This window comes from Lolium perenne, chromosome 3 (genome assembly GCF_019359855.2).
Source record: "Lolium perenne isolate Kyuss_39 chromosome 3, Kyuss_2.0, whole genome shotgun sequence".
Taxonomy (NCBI): Eukaryota; Viridiplantae; Streptophyta; class Magnoliopsida; order Poales; family Poaceae; genus Lolium; species Lolium perenne.
This window is the reverse complement of record NC_067246.2, coordinates 289,081,988-289,098,203: the sequence shown is the minus strand read 5'-3', so window position 1 is coordinate 289,098,203 and position 16,216 is coordinate 289,081,988. Positions and strand designations below refer to the sequence as shown.

The window sequence follows — 16,216 nt, the reverse complement described above, 5'->3', positions numbered from 1 at the left end:
TACCTAGAAAATTGTGATTGTTCAACATCACCATTGACGCCGGGAAGAAAATCTCGTCGCCGAACGAAAGGCCGAAAATCACTTATTGAGACGATGCCATCTCCATTGAGGAGAAACCAACAAGAAGTCGGCTACCAAAATCCTAACATAATCTAATGAAAACAATACTTTTATTCGAAACTCCACGCATAGATCGGGTTCCCCACTTCTCCCGACCAGCGAAGCCGACCAGAGAAGGGGAACCAATCTATCGAGGAGGATGAACCGGAGGCGGCTAGGGTTGAGACGGCAGCTGAGAGGAGAGACAGGAGGAAAAGACTTCCGCACGATCTGGGTTCTTAGTTTTGGGGTGCCATCACGGGTACGTTCAGATCTTATTTGGTTGCTTACAAAGTATTTTCTTGTAGTATGTATGAGTTTAGAAACGTGTCATCGGTATATGTTTGGCTGCATTACAACAACATTGTTGAAGACCGACAAAAGCTACTACCCGTTGTTCCGTTGCAATTCAAACTAGGGATGCGGAACCTCTTCCATTGACCCAACACATAGCACTCAATATTGATGACAAAATTAGAAGTTTAGATAAAGAGGTACGGGACTCGCCGGCGATCGAATCTGAGCGTCTCGCCTCCTTCGGACCGATCCATAATATGCCTTTTATCGGAGAGGATAGTATATACCACCTCCTAAAATATTACAATTCAGGTACCATTTTTGATTAATTCTAAGCTAGTTATACATGACCCCAAGGGCCCAACATACCACGACCACCGGTCCCTGAGGTATGTGCTAGGGGATGAGATAGAGGCGCCCTGGCGATGGACGAGCCCTGCCGGACTCCGGCGCGCCTAGCCCGCCGGCGGTCAGGCTCTTCTATCCCTCCGACGGTGTTCCCTGCTCCCTCTCACGGCCGATTCGATCCGCTCGAAGATCTGGAGGTGGAGGATGGAGTTTCGGTGGCTGAGGAGGTGGCGTGGGCTGGCCTTGAAGATGATCCGGAGGTGCTGCCGATCAACAAGGATCTTGATCGTGATGCGCTATTGAAGGACTTTTGGGCGAAGATCGGTTTCCCGGCGGCGGCATCCAGGTCCTGGGGGAGGAATGCTTCCACGGTGGCGAAGGCTGTGCCGCGGGCACGCTCGTCGTCTCCTCCGCGTGCTGCTGCGATGCCTCGTCGGACGTCCTCTAGCTCGCCGACGGGGAGGCGGCTTCCGCGGCAGCCGGTGCGTCTTAAAGGATGGAAAGGCCCTCTACCGCCCAAGAGGTTCACACCGCCGGCGATTTTCGGTGATTTCCTCGACGCAGCCGCCAAGGGAGCAAGGCGGACGTCCGGCGACGAGCTCCGGCCAGCGAGCGAGGCGGCTTATCCGCCTTCGGTTCAAACGGAGGCGGCGGGATCTTCGCGCCTCGGGCCGCGGCCGTGTTGGGCCAAGCTGGGCCGCGCGCTGGTGGGCCTGCAGCGTGGGGTTAGACGGGCGGGTGTGACGACGATAGATCATGCAATCATACGATCGTCACCACGCCGAAACCACGTCGCCTCCGCCTCGTATCCATCAACGCCGCCGCCCCTTCCACCTGAGCCTCGCCTAATCCTCTCGCCGTCGGCCGCCTCCGTTGGGTGCACTCCGTTTCGTCGATCGTTCGCCGACGTCGTGGCGTCGGCCGCCTCGGGTCCTATGGCCGGGCCGCCCCGCTCCGTTCCTCCGGGGACGGCGCCCGTTCCTCCGGGGACGGCGCCCACTTCTTCGGCGCCGGCTCGTCCGCAGCGGCGGCAGCGTCGGTAGCCGGAGGGTACCAAGGACCTCCGGGGTTCCGGGGTTGGCCGCAGGGGCCCTCATGCCGCCGGCCTGTCGCCGCCCCGGCCTCAGGCGGGTTTTCGCCCGCCGCAGCCGCGCATGCCGGCCGCTCCGTTCGTACCCCCTCAGCAGCCGCCGTATCATCCTCAGCAGCAGCCATACCCCCAGTACCCGCCGCAGCAGCAGTATGCTCAGTTTCAAGGTCATTATTTCCCCGCTACTAATCCTTTGCAGCAGCCGGTGGTGTCACAGGTACCACAGCAGGTTATTCCGCCGGCGCAGCCAGGGCAGCAGAAGAAGAGGAGGAAGAAGAAACCCGTCGTAGCGGTGGGGACAGCGGGAGGTGGTACTGTTGCGCCGCCAGCTCTTATGCAGGGTCACATGCAGGACCCACACCCGGCTGTTGGGCCTTCGGCAGTGTTGGAGACGGTTCCTGCACCGCTGATGCCGGTTGTTCCACCGGTGGATGCTGCGCCTGCGGCGACTGCACCTGTGGTGAAACCGAAGAAAGCGGGTCGCTGTTGGAAGTGCGCGGTCAACACTCATGCTTCTAAGGACTGTAAGGTTCCTCATTACTGCTTGGTTTGTGACTCTGGGGCTCATCCGACTATTCGTTGCCCTGTGCTGAAGACCCCGAGACCTATGAGTTTTTTTGTGGGTTGCGGTAATGACGCCACGCTAGATCTCCAGGTTCCTGACTCAGTTTATAAGCCACAGTTGTTATCCAGCGGAGCACCTACAGCTTTGGTACAGGTGTCAGGGGAGGGGACTGTTGCAGCGGCAGATATTCAGAATCTCATGGCGCGCATGTGTCCGGGGAATCCCACTTGGAAGTGGGAGGCGCAGCCTCATGGTGATAACGCTTTTCTGATTGGGATCCCCACCGCTGAGGACTTGTCGAGGATTGACGGCATGCAGATGAGCGTGCCGAAGATTAATGCACAGGCCATGGTTTCTTCTTGGACTCAGCAGGATGTTGTGCCAGAGTTTGTGATGGAGCCTGTTTGGGTGCATGTCGAGGGTGTTCCGAATGCTCTACGCCACTTCCTCGGTCTTTGGGCTGTTGGTACGTTTGTTGGTACTACTGTTGATGTGGATTTGTACACCTTGAAGAGTCAAGGGATAGTTCGTATTCAGGTGGCCATGAGAGATACTTCTGTTCTGGAGAAAGATAAGGCCAAGCACGGACCACCATGCTTAGAGGTGCTGGCTCGCTTGCAGCTTAATGGATACAGGTTCAGATTTCGCCGTGAGCCTTCTGAGTACGCGCCGGACCCTAGGTTTCGTCCTTTCTTTTGGAAGGGTGAAGATGAGGATGATGCGGCTCATGGTGACGATGATGGTTTTGATGATGCCGCGGCAGAGGGGGCACCAGGGGCCTCACTTATGGACGTTGATGGTCATGCATCTTTGCCTACTTCTGGCTCAGCTTCGGTGCCGGTTAATCAGGTCGCCATGACCCCGTTTAACCACTCGCCGACGACTGACAGGGGCAAGGCGATTGTGGCTAGAGCTTTGTCGGTGTCGCCACACTTGGTGGCAACTCCGCCTCCGTCGCGTGTTCGGACTTTCATGCAGGGGAGGACTCGTCCGGTGTCTTCGTCTCCTGCTTCTCTCGGTGGTCCTCTAGCTGCTCCCACTCCGTCTTCTACCTCGCCACAGATGGAGAGGGGGCTGCTACGGGCTTCTTCTTCGACGGTTGGCTCGTCGGACTTGGGGGTGCAGCGACACGCCGCGGTGGTGGTGGAGCAGCAGCAGCCGGCCTTGAGCTCGGCGTCGCCGCAGCTCCCTGCCGCTGTTGCGGCGACGCAGCAGCACACCCCTGGTCCGGCGGGGGTTCAGCAGCTGGCGCAGCACCAGGTCGTTGGGACGGTGGGGCAGCAGCCACCGCCCCCTGCCTCGGCGACACTGCAGCAGCCGGCCAGGGGCAGGGAGGGACTGCATGCAGTCCCGGCCACGCCTGGGCAGCAGCCGGCCTCGGGCCAGAGCGCCCCGTCGCCGGGCGGAGGGCCTGGGGTGGCGCCGTCCTCGCCCCGTGCGCCTCAGGAGGAGGGGCAGGACTGGTTGGGGAGGCGCCCCGGCCAGTCCCCTATGTGGCGACGCAGCAGATCCCCGGCGCCCTCGCCGCCTATGGGGGTTTCGGCGTCGCGGTCGGGTTCGGTGCAGGGGGCTTCATCGCCATCTACCCCTGCATCGAGATCTTCTTCACCAGCGTCAGGACGGTCTTCTTCACCACGCTCGTCTCCGCCTCCGCCAGCGGCCCCCGTTTTGCATCCTCCCCCCACTATTCCTCCACCAGTGGCGCAGCCGCCGGTGAGGAGGAGTGGGAGGTTTGCTACGACGGACGGTGGCGTGGAGGCTACGGATGAAGACGTGATGCAGAGGGCTATGCGGCGTAAGGCGGAAAAGAACCTCGACACGGCAGGTACCAGTTTTTCATCCAAGTCCTTCACTTCTTTTTCTGATTCTAGAATTTCTTCGAATTTGAGTAGTGTAGGTATTTCTTTGGGTAGAGGTTCGGATGAGATTTTAGCTTCAGCTCATGTGTTGAGACAGACGGAGCTTGACCGTTTAACGGTTGCTCCAAATGGATCCACTGAGCTGGCTACTTCCACTGTTGACGATGACGAAGATGATGGCATCCTAGATGGTCATCTTCTCTCGGCTTTAGTTGGGGGTGTGACAGAAGTTGATTTAGACCACTCAGAGCTTAGTTCAGTTTATGACCTCTCCGCCTCTGAACGTGGTTCTAGATCATCGGCTGGAAAGAAATCTCGTAGATATGGCACAAAGTCTAAATCCAAAATAGTTTCTCGATGAACGGCATGTTTCGGAATAGCAGAGGTCTTGGTGACTTGGCTAAGCATTCTCACATTGCCGATGGTTGTAGAGATTATGATTTAGATTTCATTGCTATATCGGAGACGGGTAGGCGGAATTTCACACAAAGTTTTCTTGACCGATTGTCAGGCGGAATTAAGTTTCAGTGGTTTTCTCGCCCACCCCGTGGTAGATCCGGTGGCATTTTACTTGGCGTCCGAATTGATACCATGACTGTCTTAGCTAGTTCTGATGGAGAGTACCACATTAAACTCGACATTCAGAATAAAGCAGACGGGTTCAAGTGGACTTTGGTCGCTGTGTATGGTGCCGCTCAGGATGCTTTTAAGGCTGACTTTTTGCGTGAGTTGGTTAATCTTACAAAAGATAATCCCTACCCGATTTTAATCGGAGGCGATTTTAATTTGTTGAGATTCCCTCATGAGAAAAGTAAAGGCCGCTTTGATGGACATTGGCCTTTTCTATTCAATGCTGTCATTGACAGTCTTGATTTAAGGGAGGTGTTCATGTCTGGTCGACAGTTTACTTGGGCCAACAGCTTGCCTGAACCCACCTACGAGAAACTAGATCGCGTGTTGATGGACACCGAATGGGAAAATAAATACCCTATGGTGTCTGTCCGTGCACTAGAACGTATTGTAAATCTGTCTGACCATGCCCCCATCCTTCTAACCACTGGGGAACCCCGCCCTGTGTGTAAGCGGCCGTTCAAATTTGAACTTGGCTGGTTACATAGGGATGGTTTTCATGATATGGTTAAGAAGGTTTGGGAGAGACCGGTCGGTGGCAGCTCTCCAATTCTGAGATGGAACAATAAGATGCGATCATTACGCAAACATCTCGGTGGTTGGGCTGCCCATACGGCTGGTATTCTTAAAAAAGAGAAGGCTCGCTTATCAAAGGTCATTGATGAGCTTGAGGCCTTTGCGGAGGTTAGACCGTTGTCGACGCAGGAGATTGAACTCAAAAATCAATCAAATGCGCAGATGGCGAGTCTTCTTCGTGAGGAGGAACTCAAATGGTACCAGCGATCCAAAGCCCAGTTTATTTTAGAGGGAGATTCAAATACGCGATATTTCCATGCTTTAGCCAATGGAAGACATCGGAAAAAACGTATCCATTCTCTTACTCAAGATGAAGGGGTGATTGAAGGCCATGAGCAGCTCAAATCGTACATTACTAATTATTATAAAGGCTTGTTTGGTCCTCCGGAGGAAAGTACTTTCTCTCTTAATGAGGATTTAACGGCCGATATACCCCAAGTTTCTGTTGAGGAAAATGGTCTACTAACCGCACCTTATACTGAGGAAGAGGTTCAAGGCGATTTTCCAAATGGAATGCAATAAAGCACCGGGTCCTGATGGTTTCCCAGCTGAGTTTTATCAAACTTTCTGGGACACGATTAAATCGGACCTTCTAGATTTGTTCAGTGACCTACACTCTGGACAACTAGAATTATTTCGTCTAAATTTTGGTGAAGTAATCTTGTTACCGAAAGTTAATGAGGCAGAAAGGATTCAACAATATAGACCTATCTGCCTATTAAATGTAAGTTTCAAGATTTTCACGAAAGTGGCCACCATTAGACTTAATACGGTAGCAGATCATGTTGTCCAGCCATCACAGACGGCCTTTATGCAAGGAAGAAACATCCTTGATGGAGTGGCGGTCTTGCATGAGACGGTACATGAGATGCATTCTAAGAAATTAAATGGGGTTATTTTGAAACTAGATTTTGAAAAGGCGTATGATAAAGTTAAGTGGTCGTTTCTACAGCAAACACTCAGGATGAAAGGTTTTTCTCCAGAGTGGCGCGCTCTGATAAATGATTTTGTGTATGGCGGTAGTGTCGCAATCCGGGTCAATGATGACACCGGTCACTATTTCCAAACACGAAAGGGGTTACGTCAAGGGGATCCGTTATCACCGATGTTGTTTAACATTGTAGCGGATATTCTGGCTATACTCATAGAGCGGGCTAAGGCTGATGGCCAGATTGAAGGAGTGATTCCACATCTAGTTGATGGTGGCTTATCTATACTTCAATATGCCGATGATACAATTCTATTTATGGATCATGATCTTGAAAAAGCTCAGAACTTGAAATTAATCTTGGCGGCCTTTGAGCAATTGTCAGGATTGAAAATCAATTTCCATAAGAGTGAATTGTTCTGCTTCGGTGATGCCCAAAATGATGCGACTCTGTACGCAGAGTTGTTTGGTTGTGGGCAAGGCCAATTTCCGATTCGTTATTTGGGTATTCCGATTCATTATCGGAGACTTACAATCGCGGAATGGAAATTAGTGGAAGAAAGACTACAAAAACGCCTTAGTAGCTGGAAAGGCAAGTTGCTGTCCCTAGGTGGAAGATTGATACTCATCAATTCGGTACTCACAAACATGGTACTGTATATGTTATCATTTTTCATCTTACCAAAAGGAATTCTGCATAAACTCGATTATTATCGATCCAGATTCTTTTGGCAAGGGGACAGTGAGAAAAAGAAATATCGACTGGTTAAGTGGAGTATAGTTTGTAGTCCCAAAGACCAAGGTGGGCTTGGAGTTCATGATTTGGAAGTCAAGAATTCGGCCCTATTGGGAAAATGGCTGTTTAAGCTCCTCACTGAGGATGGGATTTGGCAGACTATCCTTCGGCGAAAGTATATCGGTTCGAAGACATTATCCCAAATGGTTTGGAAACCAGGGGATTCTCACTTCTGGGCCGGGCTAATGGCGACTAAAAATGAATTTTTTCGCCATGGCACTTTCTCAATCAGAAATGGAGCACAAATACGTTTCTGGGAAGATGCTTGACTTGACAACGCACCCCTAAGTGAACAGTATCCTGCTCTTTATAGGATTGTTCGTCGTCAAGGTGATACCATTGCTACTGTAATGGCTACCTCACCCCCGAATGTGACGTTCAGACGGGTTTTACTTGGACAAAGACTTGCGGCATGGAATACCTTAATTCAACGGCTTGGGGATATTCAATTATCGGCCGAACCGGACGAATTTAGATGGAACCTTCATGCCAACGGTGCTTTCTCCGTGAAATCTTTTTACAACGCGATCCTTCTTTCTGATCTACCAGTTGATAATAATAAAAAGTTTTGGAAGATGAAGATACCATTAAAAATTAAAATTTTTGGATGGTATCTTCGTCGAGGGGTAATCCTCACCAAAGATAATCTTGTGAAGCGTAATTGGCATGGGAGTACTCGATGTGTTTTCTGTCAACAGGACAAAACAATTAAGCATTTGTTCTTCCAGTGCCAATTTGCGAGATCTACATGGTCAGTCATCCAAGTAGCGTCTACCCTGTATCCTCCGACTAGTGTTGCCAATATTTTTGGTAATTGGCTCCATGGGGTTGATTCAAGGTTTAAGTTGCTTCTTAGGGTGGGGGCGCTAGCAGTTATCTGGGCGCTTTGGCTATGTAGAAATGACAAGATTTTTAATGATAAAAATTGCTCTTTGTTGCAGGTCATCTACAGATGTACAGGTATTCTCCGTTCGTGGTTACCTCTTCAGCGAGTGGAGAACCGAGACCTGTTTACGGAGGTCTGTACACGGTTGGAGGCTACGGCGAGGGATACTTTTTCCCAACATGGGTGGCAGCATAGTCTACGGATAGATGCCCCACCTATCTCTTAGGCGTTTTATGTTTCATCTTGATGTGTATCTCGCCTAGTTTTTTCGTTTTATCACTTTCGAACCTGAGACAACATAAACGGCTGTGTGCATCCTGGTTATGCAGAGGCTGGATGTAATTGCTTATAAAAGTAATGAAAGCATCCTTTATCGAAAAATACCACGACCACCAGCAGACACAGTAGAAAAGCAGTAACACTAACTGTGGTACGTGCACGGAGATGTCCTAAGCCAGATGCTCCTCTCTGCTACCATGCGTCTTGCTAACAGCAAGGTAGTTGATATCAGTCACGAGTCTGTGCGGGGTGAAAAGAGTCTCATTACGGATGTACGTAGGCTTGAATATCGTCTTCATCTGCTTGTAGTTCGCTATAGGTTTGTTCGTCAAATCAGTGTGCTTTGGGAAATCCAAAGATTCATAAGACATGGTGTCAGTTCGGCTCAATAAGAAAGGAATGAACAAGTAAGACAACAAAGCACTGACATGCAAAATAACAATGAGGTGTGCCCTCAACTTGTCCTCGGCCATCATCAAGGACGTGCTATCCTTGCAAATTGTCATTCCTTGTGTTAGACTATGTAATCATATGTGTACGGGTATGGAGTAGTACTACGACACGTACACGTATATCTCATGTATGTCACGTATGGGGGCTTTTTCCTACACCTATATAAACACGTAACTGATGCCCCTGGAGGGGTACGTATCGTTCCACCACAATTAACATGGTATCAGAGCGGTCCTCTTCCGCGCTCTAGTTGCACACGACCCACAAACCCTAAAATCCGCCACTGCCATAGCCCCTACCGCCGCACGCTATCGCCGCTGATCCAAGACCAAGATCAAACCTAAATCTACGATCTGGACCAAGACCCCTGCCGCCGCATCAAAACACAAACGCTCAAGATCAAGATCAAGACCGCCGCCGCATCGGGTTCTCTGATCCCCTGCCGTCGCCGCCTCTAGAAACCACATTGTCGCCATGTCGGCATCGACTTCATCTGCCACGATTCTTGCTGCAGCACTCGGGTCTCCACCCTTGCAGTTGCTCACACGCGACAACGCGCTGATCTGGAAGGCACTCGTCATCCCGGCCCTTCGTGGCGCCCGTGTTCTCGATCTCGTTGAAGGGAAAGAGGAGGCGCCGGAGAATATCCTGGAGACGGAGGACATCAACAAGAAGAAGGTCACCATCGAGAACCCTGAGTACTCTGCCTGGATTTGTCGTGATCAGCAAGTGCTTCGTTGGATTCTCAATGCTCTCTCCCGACGTGCTCACGCATGTTGTTGGACTTGAGACCTCGGCCGAAGCCTGGGCCGCCATCACCGCTCACGTATCATCCACGTCCAAGACCAGGGTGCAGCAACTACGCTCTGCCCTCAATGACACCCGGAAAAATGATCTATCTGCTGAAAATATGTTGCTAAGATGAAAGCTATTGCATCTGAACTTGCTGCTGCAGGAAAACCTCTCGACGCCGACAACCTAATCTGGTATGTCCTCAAGGGCCTCGACAGCCACTACAACACCCTCCGCACCGCCGTCAACGCCAACCCTGGCACCACCCTCAACGATCTCCTCGGCCAGGTTCAGGCGTATGATCGCATGCACAAGACCGATGAGGGCTTCACCTCTTCGGCCAACGTAGCGCGCCGCGGTGGTGCACCTCCACGTGGACCTGATCATCCATGCCAGGAGGACCATCCTCGCCAGTAGCCATATGACGAGCAACCACCCTATGATGATCATGGTCGTGGTGATGACCGCGGCCGGCAGGACTACCGTGATCGCCGCGACTATCGCGACCGTCGCGATGATCAGGGCCGCCGCGATGGTGGCGGATACCAAGGGCGCCGATATGATGACGAGCGCCCTCCTCGTCGACATGATGAAGACCGACGTGATGGAGGTGGGTGTTGACCACCATCCCACTCCCTATGTCAATACCACATGTCAGATATGTGACATCCATGGGCACCCCGCCCGTGACTGTTGGTGGCGCTACGTTGATGATCCTCGTGGTGATGGAGACCGTGGGAATAAAGGTGCCAACTTCACTGGAGTTGACACCAACTGGTACTATGACACTGGCGCCACCGATGACGAGGCGGTTCCTCGGCAATGCCCACCATGAGGGGCTTGGGTTTTAGAGAAAGGCGGCGACGGAAGTTCCGGGAGCGAGGCGGTACACGACGTACCCAGGTTCACGTCCCCGCGGTGGAGGATCACTACGTCCTGCTAGCAATCCAGTATATGAATATATGGGTACAGGGGGCCGCCATAGGCGGAGTTGTTGGATCTAGTCTAGTTCTAATCCGCGGGTTGCGGTTTCTAGGCGTGTCGCCTCTATGATTATGTTTCTGATTGTCCGTATCCCTAAGGGGCGCCCCTGCCTGGCTTTATATATCAGTCAAGCTAGGGTTTACAAGAGTCCTAGTAGGATTCGTGTTGGAGTCTTCTTTCCTTGTAGTCCAAGTTGAGGCGCGTGCAGGTCCAGCTCGTCGAGTCCTTGTGATGGTCCAGCTTCATAGTTTGCACCGGGTATGGCAATGTCGAGTACCCAAAGGGTTATGCCCACGTCAGTAGCCCCCGAGTGTCTGGCCGAAGTGAAGCTTCGGGCAGGGACTAAAGTTGTCTTCGCCGAATGTCTTGATCATATGTTGAATCTTGTGCTTGATGTAGAGTCGAAGTTGCTTTCTGTCGGGTGCGCGAAGCGCTCCCGATGGGACTAGCCCCCGAGTTTATGGGCGGGTGCTTGGAGCCACGCATAGACTCAAGTTGTACTAATCGAAGATCTTGATTGTTGATGTCGACGTCTTCAAGTTTATTCTTCTTTGTTGGCGAGGTTGCCATCTTTTTCTCGGGTGCGCGACCAGCGCTCCCGATGGGAGTAGCCCCCGAGCCTGTAAATGAATATGAAACAATTATGTATAGAGTGTAAAATGCTGAGTCGAATACCGTACATGTCTTCGAGTTCCGAGAACATGATGTCAATGACTCCGATGATTTCATAGATAGAGGATTTGACGATTTGGATGATGTCACAGAGGAGCCGATGATTTGGATTTTGTCCCAGAGGAACCGATGATTTGGATGATGGCCCAGAGGAGCCGATGATTTGTATGATGGCCCAGAGGAGCCGATGATTTGGATCTTGTCCCAGAGGAACCGATGATTTGGATGATGGCCCAGAAGAGCCGATGATTCGGATGATACCCAGGAGGAGCCGATGATTCGGATGATACCCAGGAGGAGCCGATGATTCGGATGATACCCAGGAGGAGCCGATGATTTTATCGGGTGCGCGTCCAGCGCTCCCAATGGAAGTAGCCCCCGAGTCTGGATACTGATGCTTGCAACCGTGAATCGAGCAACTCGATGTTTATAGTTTTCTTCAGGTGTCGTTGACACATTGTTGTTTATTTCAAGGGGCAATTCTTAATGCACCTTGAGCATCGTTGATGCCATTGTTTGTAAGTTTATCGGCAGCAAATCATTTGAGTGATCAGCTCGTGTTGCGGGTCTTGCTAAACCCGTTGTATATGCAACTTTGCTTTCAACCGATGCATGTCTTGACAGCAGCTCCCGAATAGATCGGTGGCACTAGATCTGCCGATGACTCCGTCACTCTTTGATACTTCTGCAGTTTAAATTAAGTATCAAGCGTGGGTCGTTTTCGTACGTGTTTCATGATCCTTGCTATCTGCGGCACTTTTTGAGGCATCTATAGCAAAGGAAAAGAGCAAGGTCCCCGTTGTTTCTTGATCCTTGCTATCTGCGGCACTCTTTGAGGCATCTATAGCAAAGAAAAAGAGCAAGGTCCCCGTTGTAATCTTCAGGGGGCCGTGAGCACAGTCAAATCTTTAAGGGACTGTGAGCATAGTCAAATCTTCAAGGGACCGTGAGCCCAGTCGAATCTTCAAGGGACTGTGAGCACAGTCGAATCTTCAAGGGACCGTGAGCACAGTCGAATCTTCAAGGGGCCGTGAGCACAGTCAAATCTTCAAGGGGCCGTGAGCCCAGTCGAATCTTCAAGGGACTGTGAGCACAGTCAAATCTTCAAGGGAACGTGAGCACAGTCGAATCTTCAAGGGACCGTGAGCACAGTCGAATCTTCAAGGGACTGTGAGCACAGTCAAATCTTCAAGGGACCGTGAGCCCAGTCGAATCTTCAAGGGACTGTGCGCACAGTCAAATCTTCAAGGGACCGTGAGCCAAGTCGAATCTTCAAGGCGCTCGTATTTTCAAAGGCTTTTAGATGGCAATTTCAGGTATAAAGAGTCTTCAAATCTTGCTTGAATTCCAGCGAACTAGCAAAATAGTCGGAGATCTTCATGTCTTCTTGAATTCCAATGCTCCCGATGGGACTAAGGAGTCTTCATATCTTCTTGAATTCCAGCGTGGATTCCAGCGAACCAGCGCCCAACGAACCGGCGCTCCCGATGGGAGTAATAGTCTTCATATTTTCTTGGATTCCAGTGAACCAGCGCCCAGCGAACCGGTGCTCCCGATGGGAGTAATAGTCTTCATATCTTCTTGGGTTCCAGCGAACCGGCGCTCCCGATGGGAGTAATAGTCTTCATATCTTCTTCGGTTCCAGCGAACCGGCGATCCTGATGGGAGTAATAGTCTTCATATCTTATTGGGTTCCAGCGAACCGGCGCCATCCAAGATAATCCACGCGGCGAGCGCAGCCGAAATAACTGCGCCATCCAAGATAATCCACGCGGCGGGCGCAACCGAAATAATTGTGCGGCCGGAAATAATATGATGTAGCCACGCGGCGCCTGGCTGACGTGGCCGATGAAGAGGACGCAACTGATATGGCCGATCCGCGGCGGGTGAGCTTCCGAAATAGTTGATATAGCCACGTGACGCCTGGCTGACGTGGCCGATGAAGAGGACGCAGCTGATATGGCCGATCCGCGGCGGGTGAGCATCTGAATATATTGAGTTCGTAATGTCGGGTCCATGACAGGCGAGCTCCCGAGCGCGGCAAGTGCACAACAGCTGTCGTAGTGGCGGGGCACAGTCGACCAGGCAGGGCAGTCGAAGCTTTGTTTCAATCTGATTGTTTTTTGTGTCGGATGAAATCGAGTCGTCGGATGCCCGTATCGTAGAGTAATAGCGCCTTGATATTCTCCTTGTCTTCATATGATTTCATTAGTACTTGACTTGGATGCATCTTGATCAGGTCATTGGCCGGTAAGTCCATACATGACATAGATCAGTCCGTTTTTGTCTAGGATGACCTTTGTTTTGGACATAGATGTCCGACTTCTTTCTTTTTCCCTGCAACTCGATTGATGCTTTCCTTATTTGCTTTGACGTGGCCACCAGGGAGTTGGGAGCCGGGTACTAAACCAACTTCAACATGATTCGGCTGCGAAAAATATCCGCTTGTTTCAGGTGTGGTTCTCACGGAGCAGTCTTGATCCCAAGGTTTCGCCTGCTTGGTTCCATTGAATCGCTGATGATACTGATGTTAAAACGTCTGGCTGATTATGCACGGCTGTGCTCCGTCTATGCGTCTCCCTGCCAAGCGGCTACGGCGATCCTGCGGCTGCGCCAGTTTGATTGAACTGGGATGTTATTGGTTTTTTCGTGATCTTCAAACCTCGTTTGATGACAATCTTGATGGATCCCGCCCGGATGACAAAATCCAGTCGACGCTTTCCCACAGACGGCGCCAATTGATAATGCGGTTCCTCGGCAATGCCCACCATGAGGGACTTGGGTTTTAGAGAAAGGCGGCGACGGAAGTTCCGGGAGCGAGGCGGTACACGACGTACCCAGGTTCACGTCCCCGCGGTGGAGGATCGCTACGCCCTGCTAGCAATCCAGTATATGAATATATGGGTACAGGGGGCCGCCATAGGTGGAGTTGTTGGATCTAGTCCAGTTCTAATCCGCGGGTGGCGGTTTCTAGGCGTGTCGCTGATAACCCACAAGTATAGGGGATCGCGATAGTCTTCGAGGGTAGTATAACCCAAATTTATTGATTCGACACAAGGGGAGGTAAAGAATACTTATAAGCCTTAACAACTGAGTTGTCAATTCAGCTGCACCTGGAAAAGCACTAGTAACAGGGGTGATGTGAAAGTAGCAGTAATATGAGAGCAGTAGTAATAGTAACACAGCAGCAGTAATAGTAACACAGAGGTAATATGATGACATGTAGAACAAGTATTTGATGATGAAATATGGACCGGGGTTCCCAGCGATCTACACTAGTGGTAACTCTCCAATAACAAGTGTTGGGTGAACAAATTACAGTTGGGCAATTGATAGGAATCAAAGGCATTAAGAAAGAACATCAGGCTTATTAATTATGTAGGCATGTTTTCCGTATATAGTCGTACGTGCTCGCAATGAGAAACTTGCACAACATCTTTTGTCCTACCAGCCGGTGGCAGCCGGGCCTCAAGGGAAACTACTGGATATTAAGGTACTCCTTTTAATAGAGTACCGGAGCAAAGCATTAACACACCGTGAAAACATGTGATCCTCACATCACTACCATCCCCTCCGGTTGTCCCGATTCTTCTCACTTCGGGGCCATTGGTTCCGGACAGTGACATGTGCATACAACTTGTAGATACAATCTAAGCAACAATGTAGAGCTTAAATCTAAGATCATGCCACTCGGGCCCTAGTGACAAGCATTAAGCATAACAAGATTGCAGCAATAATAACTTCACAAACTTTATAGATAGACTAATCATAATGTATCATCCATCGGATCCCAACAAACACAACACCGATTACATCAGATGAATCTCAATCATGTAAGGCAGCTCATGAGACCATTGTATTGAAGTACATGGGGGAGAGTATACCGACATAGCTACTGCTAGAACCCGTAGTCCATGGGGGAACTACTCACGGAGCATGGCGGAGGCGATGGCGTTGATGGAGATGGCTTCCGGGGGCACTTCCCTGTTCCGGCAGGGTGCCGGAACAGAGTTCTGTCCCCCGAATTGGAGTTTCGCGATGGCGGCGGCGCCCCTGGAGTCTTTCTGGAGTTTCGTCAATTGGTACGGTGTTTTTAGGTCGAAAGGGATTTTATAGGCGAAGAGGCGGCGCAGGGGGGCACCTGGGGGCTCCACACCATAGGGTGGCGCGGGCCCAGGCCAGGCCGCGCCGCCTTATGGTCTGGTGGCCCTCTGGCCCCTCTCCGACTCCTCTTCGGTGTTCTGGATGCTTCCGGGAAAAATAGGAGGTTTGGCGTTGATTTCGTCCAATTTCGAGAATATTGCCCGAACAGCCTTTCTGGAACCAAAAACAGCAGAAAACAGGAACTGGCACTATGGCATCTCGTTAATAGGTTAGTTCCGGAAAATGCATGAAATCATCATAAAGTGCAAGCAAAACATGTAAGTATTGTCATAAAACAAGCATGGAACGACAGAAATTATGGATACGTCGGGGACGTATCAGCATCCCCAAGCTTAGTTCCTGCTCGTCCCGAGCAGGTAAACGATAAAAAGAATAATTTCTGTAGTGACATGCTACTTACATAACCTTGATCATACTATTACAAAGCATATGAAATGAATGAAGTGACTCAAGGCAATGATCTATAGTTGCTAACAAAATAGATAACATATAGCAAAACTTTTCATAAAGAGTACTTTCAAGACAAGCATCAAAAGATTGCACAAGAGTTAACTCATAAAGCAATAGATTCAAAGTAAAGGCATTGAAGCAACACAAAGGAAGATATAAGTTTCAGCGGTTGCTTTCAACTTTCAACATGCATATCTCATGGATAATTGTCAACACAAAGTAATATGATGAATGCAAATATGCAAGTATGTAAGAATCAATGCATAGTTAACACAAGTGTTTGCTTCTAAGGTGGGAGGAAATGGGTAACTGACTCAACATAAAAGTAAAAGAATGGTCCTTCAAAGA

General features: G+C 50.5%; 1 protein-coding gene across 1 annotated transcript; it reads left to right on the top strand.

Moving 5' to 3' along the window:
* The first annotated feature begins 1,898 nt into the window (after nt 1–1,898).
* LOC127340213 (uncharacterized) lies at nt 1,899–8,448 on the top strand. Its single transcript, XM_051365986.2, has 2 exons — nt 1,899–4,224; nt 8,130–8,448. Exons 1-2 carry the CDS (start codon nt 1,899–1,901, stop codon nt 8,267–8,269), a joined length of 2,466 nt encoding a protein of 821 aa, XP_051221946.1. The 3' UTR covers nt 8,270–8,448.
* Nucleotides 8,449–16,216: the final 7,768 nt, after the last annotated feature.

Excerpts from the sequence above, each read along its gene's own strand:
- LOC127340213 (XM_051365986.2), top strand. The coding sequence starts at position 1,899 with ATGCCGGCCGCTCCGTTCGTACCCCCTCAGCAGCCGCCGTATCATCCT. Across the intron at positions 4,225-8,129 it reads AAAGAACCTCGACACGGCAG|GTCATCTACAGATGTACAGG; the intron begins GTACCAGTTTTT and ends TCTTTGTTGCAG.